The sequence below is a fragment of the Colobus angolensis genome, unplaced genomic scaffold (assembly GCF_000951035.1).
Source record: "Colobus angolensis palliatus isolate OR3802 unplaced genomic scaffold, Cang.pa_1.0 Scaffold550, whole genome shotgun sequence".
Classification (NCBI taxonomy): Eukaryota; Metazoa; Chordata; class Mammalia; order Primates; family Cercopithecidae; genus Colobus; species Colobus angolensis.
This window is the reverse complement of record NW_012119044.1, coordinates 1,613,358-1,625,672: the sequence shown is the minus strand read 5'-3', so window position 1 is coordinate 1,625,672 and position 12,315 is coordinate 1,613,358. Positions and strand designations below refer to the sequence as shown.

The following is a 12,315-nucleotide window of genomic DNA, read 5'->3' as shown; positions in this document are numbered from 1 at the left end:
CAGGATGGTCTCGATCTCCTGACCTCGTGATCCGCCCGTCTCGGCCTCCCAAAGTGCTGGGATTACAGGCTTGAGCCACCGCGCCCGGCCTCTATTTTCATAGATGAGAAAATTGAGATTCAAATAGATGAACTAACTTAGCCAGGGTCATAATTATTGAAGTGCAGATCTGTGACTCAAACTCAGATTTGACATAACTTAAATTGTGCTATAATGTATGCCCTTTCCTACGTATGGCCACCTACTATATAAAATATAGCAGAAGTCACAATCACAGTAAATGTGTATTATGATTTTCTCTTAATAAATCAATTTCAATAACATACAAAGATGTCACTTCCCATGATACAGTCTGCATTAGTAATAATAACCCAAATTGTTTTCCCCCTTTCTTTTCACTATTAATTTTGCTGTGAATTTAGTTGGGATTGAAAGAGACAAGTTTGAAGCTTAAATAGAAATAGTTTGTGCTAACTCACATTTTAGATATGGTTTAAAACTTGGATTCTGTCAGTATGGCTATGTGTAATAGAAGTAGTAGTAATTTTTTTTTTTATTAAGAGAGATTTAAGAATCTATTTGCAGATGAAGTGTGTTTATCTGCAAATAGTCATCTCAACTCAACGCGAGTGCATAAAGACTGAAAAACTGGAACTAGGATATCCCTACCAAATGGTCTTATACCTCCCTTCAAATGTCATCTAAGTAAGATCTTAGAAGCTTTCAAATGAGTTCATTACTCACCCATAACTCCATATCTTAAATGCAAATAGCTCACTGTTGAATAGCTCTTTTTTACACATGTAGAGAGTTCCTCAGTATGGGCTGTTACATTTATTAAAGCATGCAGTGAAAGAGGCAATATCTCTTCCATTAGAAATGTTTCCATTGGAAGAGATATTGTGTTACATAGATATAAATATAGATTTTTCCAAATGTATAAATACAGATTTTTCCAAATCTAGAAAGCCAGTATGAATTTATTCTATTTACAATATAAACTCAGGTTACAGTTCAAATAATAGAGTTTTTTTTTTTTTTTTTCCTATTCCTTTCTTAAACTTCTGTTTAAATAGCATCATCCAACATTTTAAGTTGGTTGGTCAAGCCATATCATTTGTAGGTACAATCTCAAACTCCTTGTTGGCCCAGCATTATTCTCTGAAGATTCTTGAATACCATTATGTTATTCTCAGGACCTATATAAACACAGATATGGTTGTGATCCTATTGAACTAGAACAACTGTTTTAATGGATTTTCTTCCAAGCATTTATACCAGTTTTTTGAACTTTGGATCAGAGAGTGGAAAGTGAGCTTACCATAAATAACTCACAAATAGGAATACACTGAAAAATGGATCAAGGATGGTTGATCTAATACAAAATTTATTAGCTATCATTATCCCTAAATTCAAAAACAAAACCAGTATTTTCAATTAGAGGAATTGACCAAGATTCTTCTCTAAGTTTAAATGATGTAAAGGCCAAAACGCTTTGGGCTCTCAAAGGAAAGAAAATATTTATGCTTTGAAGTAATCTGCCTTGGAATGCCAGAGCTGTTTGTGTATTTCCTACTATGTGCATAGTGTTGTATTAATTACTGAATATGTAGTAGTGAGTAAATAAGAAAGTTATAGTTCCTGTCTCTTTGGAGCTTATATCAGTCAGGGAATATACATTAAATATCTAATTACAAAATTTATTATTTTCCTTATAGTTGTGGAAAATACAGGAGGGTATGATAAGGAGGCAAGATCAATCCTCTGCAGGTCAGGAAGGCTTTGCTGTAGAAATTACTCTCATGGGGCTCAAAGAGAGAAGAACATCCTATTGAGGAAGAATATAATAGTTGAGGTCTTTCAGTGGAAAGAGGAATTAGACTAACTTAAAGAAAGCTGGTCTGGCTTAAGAAAAAAAAAAAGAGAAAAAAAGATGCGTGTATATAAAGAAATGGGATAATAAAAGATGTGTAAATTCTCAGATAAGTTGGCTTCCAAATCTGGCATGAACGGGAATTATAAAATAGTTTAACTCTTGATAGTATAATTGCTTTAACAGTATCACTGACTCCTAAATTACACTTTAAAATATGGTCATATAAATCCAAGTCTTTTCAAAATTAAGACTCAAGATAGCCTAAGCACTAACTGGGTCAAATGGCTGACTACTACATTTTAGGACAGTATAGGGCAGTATTTCCATTTGGTGGTAAATCCAGTTTCATTTCAAAATCTTACCCTCAAATTAGGTTAACCAACTGAAAAGTTTGGTTTTGATTTCAATGGCTTTGCAGGTACAATAACCATTGTAGGCAGCGGAGGTGTTAACTAACCCCTGAAACACACTTGATGAGACTGGTAGGAAAGCATTTTGGATATCACCAAAAAAAAAAAAAAAGATAAAAAATATCTACTTGATTTGGGCGTGGCTGGCTGCTTACTCTGGACTGATGTACAGGGCGTTTACCCTGCTGCTTTCAAACGGTTGTTCTTTCAGAATAAAAAAGCAGGGAAGGACAATTGGGTTTTCCTCCTGATGACAAAAGAGGAAGTTTCAATCAAAAGTTTTTGATGCTCAAAATAGGGGAAAAAATAAGGTCTTATGATTATTCCTTTCCTTTCTAAATCTGGCAATCCACTGAAATTGAAGAGTTTGGGCTGAGCAACATTGTCATCTCCACGGGGTCTGTAGTGAATTTGCACATTTTACTCCAACTACTGTATATCTAATCAGAAAAAGATGTCCCTCATCCCCTGATCTAGCGCCAAGCAGTAAAAGGTGATTCCTTATGTTAACAATTTCAGCAGAATGGCTTATTAAAACCAGATTTTAGGGTATTATAAAATGCTTAGAAGCCCTTTAAAATGTCAACCAGGATCCCCAGAGACTACGTAAAATGTCAACCCAGCTCAAGCGCCTGTTTTAAGCAGAATGAATTAGTGGCATGCTGTCGGAGGCTGTTATCCAAAACAACCAGCAAAGAGGAAAACATCAAGCTTTCTTTGTACTTTTGTATGAAATGGGTCATTTAGAATGATCTTGTGGATATTTGAAGATCACTTATTTATTTAAAGCTGTGACTAAATATTGAGGCCCACAACACCTCAATGTTTTATTTGTTCCCAAATATAAATGCTATATCTTTAAAGAATACATTTTCATCAGAAAGACTGAAATTAGGCAGTATTCTCTTTCATGTTGTCTATTATAATATAATCATATGGTCATTCTAATATTCTTTCCCTCACATCAGAAGGGAATTCTCTTAGCCAGTCATTTCTTTTCCATAGAGGCTTTTGCTGCATTTCCTAAAATATCATTTCCTATCATCAAAACTGATATTTCTCTTACAGTTAAGATAGTTGTAATTAATGATTATCACGTTTTTGGTATTCAGACACATGAATTGAGTAATATAAAGAGAGTTTTGAAATCTTAGTATTCAACTAGTTTTTTATTCTGACAATTTCGGATTTCTAATTTGGGAATAACTGATATATTAAAACGTGAAATATGCTTACATAAAGTATTCTTTTCTAGGGTTTTTCCAAATGAAACTGGTATGTTGTTTTTTAAAGACGGGAAATTTCATATGGAAGGTAGAATATAGTCACAAAAGGGAAAAATAGATCAGAGCTGGTAAGATGTAAAAAATGTGTATTTCCTCTTGATCAGTTCAAGTTTTTGATTATGCATGATATATATTTTTATACACAGATTTTCATATTTTCTACTTATACTGCTGAAAGCTTTGCATGTTCATGTCTTTTTAGATAACATTTAGGTGAAAAATGAGACACAATTTTAAGTGACTAATGGTTTCTATTTTGATCCCATTACAAATGGACCTTGTGGACTAGGTGGCATCTATTACTGTTGTTGAGAATATGGGATCATAAAAACATGCAGCCAGGCGCATTACGCCTGTAATCCCAGCACTTTGGGAGGCCAAGGAGAGCGGATCACTTGAGGTCAGAAGTTTCAGACCAGCCTGGCCAAAATGGTGAAACCCTTTCTCTGCTAAAATACAAAAGTTAGTCAGGTATGGTTGGCCCGTGCCTGTCATCCCAGCTACTCAGGAGGCTGAGGCAGAAGAATTACTTGAACCCAGGAGGCAGAGGTTGCAGTGAGCTGAGATCACACCACTGCACTCCAGCCTGGGTGACAGAGCAAGACTCCATCTCCAAAACAAAATAAAACAAAACAAAAAACCTCATGCATATATTAGCCATTTATAGATGATCAGTAATGAACCAAAAGTGATATTATCTTTATAAACTCCGTGCAATTCCAAGTGCCTTATGAATTTTAATAAAACTTTAATAATTTTGACAAATTTTGTTACTTATTTGTTAAAGCCAATGTTTTCTGATAAAATGTTTCTCTTCTATTTTTGTCACTTAACTCTTAGAAGTCACAGAGTGAGTAATCAAAATTTTCTTATGTTGTCCCGTATCTGGCCATCAGGCTACTTGAAGATGAAGATGATGAAGACAAAGACAGTGATGAAGTTTGTGACAATGACAATGATAATGATGTCAGATAAGGCACGAAAGCAATGGAATCTTCTCTTTCCCCCGCCGTCCCTCCGGGACCTGAATTGGTCTATAATAGGTATCTTTATAATCAGCACCCTTTCTCCCCAACCATTTTTTCTGTGTGCTTCAGTGTCTGTGTGGGTAGAGTAAATGTGTACTTTGTTTTCTGTTAAATTGAATTTTGCAATGGCAGAAAAGTATTTAGTATTACTAAAAGTACCTTTAGTACTTAAGGTTACTAAAAGTATAAATGTAAAAATGTACACTCTACATCTTCTTGTGTTCTGAGAATCTAAAACTGATTTTCAATTATAGCACTGGAACAAACATCTTCCCCACCTCCACCCTCACCCCCACAATATGATGAATTCTGCAAACATAACTCCTTCTCCTTCTGTTACAGAGGATGATGAGAGAGGAAGGAGGCCTTAAGATTAACAATAACTTGTCTCTAGTATGCAAGGAAATGAGTACAAATGATCAGTCGCAATATCTAGTGGCTCATGTGAAAGCAACTTTTTTCTCAGCCTTAGTAAAAATATTTCTAGATTTTTGCAGAAGATAAAGCATTAAAATAATTAGTATGAAGACACACCGCTAAATGAGGTATAGAAATATGGTATATTTCTCAATGGACATAGAATGCTTCATCACCAGAAGAAGCCTCAATGATGATGTTTATTTTCTGGATAAGCAGATAACATGACCTGCAGGGCCTCCAAATTCAGGATCCTTCCACAGCTCCAGAAAACACAACAGTACCTTTATTCCATATGTCACTGAGTTCTTAATGTTTTCTTACCCAATATCTTGCTGATGTTGGAGTTGTGCATGTCAGGAAAGGCTTGAAGGATCTTTCTCCGTTCATCTTTAGCCCACACCATGAAGGCGTTCATTGGACGCTTTATGTGGGGTTCATTGCTGCCACGCCCTCTGGATTCCCTATAAATTCTTGACTCTGAAACTCCAGCACTTCCTGAAAACAGGAAACATCACTTAGTGTTAAAACTTCTGGCAACTCTTTTCCTTGCATTCCTATCTTTTAGTCTATGAAGATATCTGAAACAAAAAGTACTTCTGATAATGGTATTTCCGGTTCTTAAGACAGATGCTTGTTTATGAAGTTTTTGTGATAAGCCTTGTGGTGGCAAATGTCCTATTTGTATTTTTAACTCATTTCTAATCTGTTCTCTTTTTCTTTCAATGGACTGTTTCACCATTTACTTTCAACAGCTCAAAATAAACTCTGATATGGGATTTTTGATGCCATTCGGAAAGAGGATAGTTAGATTAAATCAATAGGCATACCAGTAGTGTGGAAATATTAAATAGGTAAAGAAGCACAAATCAATTTGGCAGAATGGATGATTATAGGGGAGGATATATCTTTGCTACCTAAAGACTGCCTGAACATATAATACCTTATGTTCTCTTTCCCTCTCCGAGGTTACAAAAATAAAAACACCGACCAATTTTTGAGGTCAAAAACAATATATATATTTCCCTGTAATATAATTAGCTTTTCTTTGAAATTCTATGCTGACAAATGCATGACATACGCTGATACAGCAATGACAGGTCTGCCCCCAAAAATATATGTAAAAATGGTACGGAAAAGAACAAATGAACAATTAGCATTACTCTAGTTTTTTAAGGAGTCTACAGTCACATGTTTAAGATGAGAAAAATAAAAATTTCCTTTGAATTTTCCCCCTAATATTTAAAGTTATCCAAAGAGTCCCATGCACAGTTACATTTCAATCAGTAAGATTCACAGATGATAAAACACAATTCAAGAGTTAACAACAATATCTTTGGAAGCTGTATTCACTCCTCCAGCCTATGTGGCTCCTTAGAATGGCTTGAGCAGATTAAATAGCTTCCAAGATACTTGAGTTCAGGCAAAGAGAAAATAAGGAGAACTAGTAGAACTCTGACAGTAGGTTTTCACTGGTTATTATCACAAAATAAGTAGATGTATTTTGATAGTATCTAAAAATTTAAAAAACTTTGGAGACTTGTAGAGACTGTATTCTAAACAAAAGCACTGCTTTTCTTTTCTTGCTTTGTAGTCATTCCTCATCTTTTCTTTTTTTTTTTAAATCTGAAGACACAAGAATCAAACAAAATTGCCCAAACTTGAAGACCTCTATAGCAGCACATTCAAAACATAGCATACCTGTTGGTGAAGTTTCTCAACATTTCTCATTAATAACATGCTCTTTGGTTTAATGAAAAGTGGAAAATATTTCACAAACCAGCATGATTGAATTTAGCTAGTGACAGCAACAAAAACTTTGATGTTTTAATGCTGATTACTGTGGGTATATTTTATCATGCTAATACAACTTAAAATTTATGAAATGTGTTATTACCAGTAATTGTCTTTTATTGACAAAATAAGTGCAAATATATGGCAACATCTTCCTAAAATGGGTTTGTAACTAGCAAATGATCATTTGCACATCTGCCTTTTCTTGTTCTTACACCTTACAGCAACATAAGCAATAAAATGAACATTATGTGTCTTCATCAAATCTAAACAAGCTCTTTAAATGTACATAGACTCGGTTTATCTCAGCTAAGTGAAGCAGAAAATAGAAGAAAATATTTGCAACATTAGACCCAGGAAAATGCAAATTGAATCCAACTGAATAAAAATAAGTTTTGATAGAATTATGTGTTTCAACGTTCAGGTTTGTTTAGTCCCTCAACTAGTATAGACCTGGTTTTGAAAGTAGAATTGGCTCAAGGCACAGAGTAGACAGCTGTGTATATTGGAGGATTCAAGGGGGCCCCCTCTCAAAATATGCATCTCACTGATTTGCCCCTGTGCACTCTTCTCTATATGCAGGGAAATTCCCTGTAGTAGTACCAAACTTGAGGTCGGTACCACCAAAGGAATGCCTAACATGCATGGATGCCACCTGACAGTAGAGAGATGCTCCCAGCCAGGATATTGTATAAAGAGAACAGCACTTCTTTTTCCCTCTTTGCTATGCTCTTAAAAATCAGAGTATCGATTTAATTTGTTGTCACTGTCAGATGTGTAGAATATTCAGAGATGATACAGAAAACAGAAGTCTGGAGGCCTAGGAGAGGGGAGCATAAAGTTGTGCAGCTGAATTCTAGCTAGGTTACAGAGAGTGGGCAGGACACTTGACTATGCAGTATATAGCACTGGGGAGAAGGGTTCCAAAAGGGAAGAAACTATCCTGGAAATGTCCTCTGAGCCATGTATTCTGGTCAGGGCTTGACAAATGGAAACTTAAAAATGAGCCAATAGAAACAAATTTCTGAAAAAGTTCATTTTGGGTACAAGAAATAGGGAAGTGAGGCCACGTGCAGTAGCTCACGCCTATAATACTAGCACTTTTGGAGGCTGAGGTGGGAGGATCACTCGAGCCCAGGAGTTTGAGACCAGCCTGGACAACACAGTGAGTCCTTGTCTCTTAAAAAAAAAAAATTGCTGGTCATGTTGGCATGCACCTATAGTCCCAGCTACTTGGGAGGCTGAGGTGGGAGGATCACTTAAGCCTGGGAAGCTAAGGCTGCAGTGAGCTGGGACTGCACCACTACACTCCAGCATGGGCTACAGAGCAGGACTCTGTCAAAAACAAAACAAAACAAAACAAACAAACAAAAAAGACAAAGAAGGAAACAAATAGGGAAGCGAGGAGAGGAATGGGGAAGATGATGATCAAGAGCATTTGCTTTAGAATCCCGCCATCTCGATTTAAATTCCTGCCTCTGGCACTCAGAGCCCTGTGACTGGGGAAAATGCTTCAAAACTCCTGAGGCTCAGACTCTTTCTCTGCAATGGGCCTGACTAGGAATTAAATGAGATGATTTATGCAAAGCACTCAGCAGAGTGCTTGGCACATGGGAACTGCTCAGTATATGTGACCTCTTAAAGTAATGATCAGGTATGAGGTGGCTGTCTAGTCTATTTTTCAGCAGTTTTAATTGGCACTAAATAGACACTTTCTCACATTATTAGAATATATATGAACAATTTTCACAAACCATCAGAATCTCCACTCAGATTGAAATCCATCATTGCATGGCTAAATTTTCCTTCTTCATTCTGTTTAACTGCCAGTTGCTGAGTCAGACTCTCCAGTGTTGTTTTTTCCTTTAAAAAAATTATAATGAGAGATCAGTCTAGGAATTATAATTATTTGAAGACTTTCTTTTTCTTGGGCCATATATAATACATTAGCTCCTGGAAAGGATGCAGTGTTGATTTCTTCACCTTTTACGTTCAGCACATTAACCTGAAGTCATTAAGAGAATGATCAGCAGGATTTTTGAAGGAGCTCTGATTCTCATAGACCCCTATAAAGTCTTGGCATTTGGGTTTGGTATGCCTAAAGGATATATGCCGGGATCCTTGGAGACAACCATCCCAAATTACAAAATGTGCATAGAAATTTCATGGAAGCAACCTGTTTTACATTTGGAATGTCTGCTTTATTTTTGGCCAGACAGTAGAAGTATAGGAGTGGCATGAAGCCCAGAGAAAGTCTTCCAATAGTCAGGTGACCAAATAATAGAAACATAATTCACAGTAGTGCCCTCTGGTTGCCATCTTCCCAAATGCCATCTGTATTCCTCATGCAAGGGTAATGAAGACGTTTAAATATTCATTGCTAATTGCTTGTCAAGTCTCTGTACATCCAATGTGAGTGCCTGCTACTTGGACCACAATTTGATTTGGATTGCTAAGCCAAAATATTGAGTTGGCGAATTATTTGAGATACAAATATACCAAAATTAGATCTACAGAGACATCAAGTTGTTTAAGCATGCAGTGCACGATTCACATTCATGGAGAACATGGCATTACAAAACAAATTATTTTCAAGAAAAATATAATGCTTAATCTAAACCATATGAGACATTAAACTACTGTCAAATTAAGAAACTGGGTGACTTTAGGAACAGAAAAAGCATATAATGAAAGGCTGATAACTTTCTCTTGAACTCTCCAGCATTGCTCTCAGGATGATGTAGTAGCAAAACAGTTTTAAGAAAAGCATCCATTGGATCTCATCACATTGTCTCAAGTTTCTTTACAATTATTCACCTCATTTTCTGAGGAACATAGCCATGAATCATACTAGTGAACAACATACACTGCAGAACTGCTATTGATACAATAAAATGTTCACAGAAAGTAATCAATGATTTAAGATAATTGTATTACAGGTAAAGGGCCCAACTAATGTTCCCACCAAGAACTAATAAGATATTGAAATTCTTCACACAGTACATGCTTTATCTCAATGAAGTCTCTGACAATGTGACAATTGTGCATACTAGATTAAAAAGTCTCTTAAGCCAGTGGCCTTGGAACTCCTGTACTCTATTCATCAAAGTATGTACATTATTTAATAGAAAACTATTTTTAAATTGTCAATTAGTATAAAATACAGTAGAGAAACTGGGACAAAATAGTTTATATTAACTTTAGTTCTATAGAATTAAATAGTATTAAAGTTGAAATAAGTTACGCATTTAACACTGTAGAATCTGACTCGATTTGTTTTGTGTGTGAAGTTGTTGTTTTCAGCTGCTTTATATGTTTTGGATGTCTTTTGCTGAGAGAGTCGGCTGTATATATTCAGCTGAGCTCAGGAGCATCAAGGACACCAGCTTAACAGACTTTCTTTACAGTAAATGTAGCTGTTAAAACAAAAGACAGTTACATTTGAAAACACACACACACACACACATTCCATCAACATGATCTGATGGTCCTCGGGTCAATGAAGACTTTACTGTACTCTCTTTGAGGAATGTACTGGGCTTGGATCACCTCTTAGCTTTTGATTTAACAGTATAGGGCAGTAATACTACACATTTTCTAGAGAGTTTTCTATTCTGAAGAAAAGTCTTTCAAGAAGAAAAAGCAAAATGAACTCAATCAAAGTAGAAAAAGAATGACACGTTAAGCGACTTCCAAGGTTCTGAGTTCAGCTATACAGATGCCGTGCTGTCTTACCAAGAGACTAAAATTAACAAACATGAGCAGGAAAGTCACACTCAGTTTTCACAATAAGTAACCTATAATTGGCCACCACTAATGTGCCTAATATTAATAAAATGATTAGCTACCCAAAAGTAAAACTTACTATGCTTCTCAAGAGGATGTCAGTGGCACATAGTGGAAGTCAACACAGAAAGCTGTACTTTCTCGTAATACTATAGTAATTTGTACTATTTGTATAAATTGAAGTTTTTTGTATAGTAATTTAAGCTAACAGACATGTGAACAGGCAAAAGGAAAGGTGATTGCAGGAATTGGAGAACATGAGGTATGCCTTTAATTAAAGCAGATTACAACAGCATGTAAATCAAAATAACATTGCCACATTTTTTTAAAAAGTATGGACAATACATTCAGAAGACAAAGAAACTGATGTGAGGAGGAGATAATAACAACTTAAGTAAAAAATAATTATCCTATAATTCCATATGAAAACTGATCCTATAAAGTTGATACATAGTACTTATGTATAAAAGTAGATATACATTTATATGTGGTTAGGTGTCTAGGCAATATATTGAACCACCAAAAGAATGAATTGGATTTAAGAATAGTTCTCAAAAGTTTAAATGCAACTGAATGACATACAGGAGGGGAAAGAATCAGCCAAATGCTATAAAGCAGAAGTGCTGACACACTAGAAAAATCTCTCCTACTCTATCCTTTTAATCCCACCTGTCTCTGGCCATCCCGTCTCTGAAGGGTACACCTATGCACTATCATGTATAAAGCTCAACCATTTGAGATTCTGTTCTGTAGGTTAAATATTTCCTTTTCTAAAAGTATCTGTTCATAAGAGTAAATACTACTGGAAAAGGTAATATTTTTGATTCTCAAAGTTCTTATAAATAAAATAATCTTTTCTAAATAGAGGCAGCTGGAACAAAACAAGGACAGTAGATTTCAGGTAAGCAGAGGGTTAAGAGGGAAGATGTTGAAAATGGGAAACACCCAAGAAACTGATTTTGGGAAAACAAATATATGTTGATGGGCACAAGTGACCATTTTTTACCAATCTTATAATCTGATAAAAATCATGTTAGTGATATCAAACTTATAATCTGATAAAAATCATGACTCTGATAAAAATCATGTTAGTCAAGAGTTTGTGCAGAAAAATAGCATCCCCTTCCCCGATTTAAAGATCAGTATTCTGGAACACAAATCCAGCCCAGCACTTAGAAATGTTGATATGAAAATGACAAGATCCATTGGTCTTTTCTCCTTTACCTTCTTTTTATTAGAGAGAAAGCAAAAAAAGAAGAAAAGTAAACACATTTAAAGGAATACTCTCCAAAATTCTAAATGCACTGAATGATGTCAGAATAGAGGGCAAAAATAGATTAATTACAACAAAGTAGTCAACATGTTAAAGGCCTGGGGTATGGGCCAAATAAGATGACCTGCATGCTTTCTCTCTTGAATAAAAACTAGCAATGGGATTCCTTTGGAAAGATGAGTCTTATCTGCCTAATCACATCTTTACAACTCTGCAGGTTTGCTGAGATCAAGGAGAAACATTAGGTTAAGTCTGTTTAAAAACAGACTTGAAAAAATCTTCTGATTTTATGTTGACTTGAAAAAAGATCCAAGTGAATTGTATCTCATCGACAGAAGAAAGTTGTAGACCACATGGTTTCCTGGGTGCAAATGAATAACTCCAAAATCTGACATACAGAAAACTATTATTAATGTATTAATATTCACTTGGGGGACTTGGTAGC

At 35.5% G+C, this 12,315-nt stretch overlaps 1 protein-coding gene across 5 annotated transcripts in view; it reads right to left on the bottom strand.

Annotated features, from left to right (window-relative positions):
• SOX5 (SRY (sex determining region Y)-box 5) overlaps positions 1-12,315 on the bottom strand; it is a 1,042,185-nt gene that overhangs the window by 5,175 nt on the left and 1,024,695 nt on the right. For all 5 annotated transcript variants that reach the window (XM_011961452.1, XM_011961451.1, XM_011961450.1 and 2 more), the window contains 2 exons: positions 8,566-8,674; positions 5,342-5,515 (listed from right to left, as the gene is read on the bottom strand). In XM_011961452.1, coding sequence (XP_011816842.1) covers positions 5,342-5,515; positions 8,566-8,674 — 283 coding nt within the window. The remainder of the gene's footprint in view (positions 1-5,341; positions 5,516-8,565; positions 8,675-12,315) is intronic.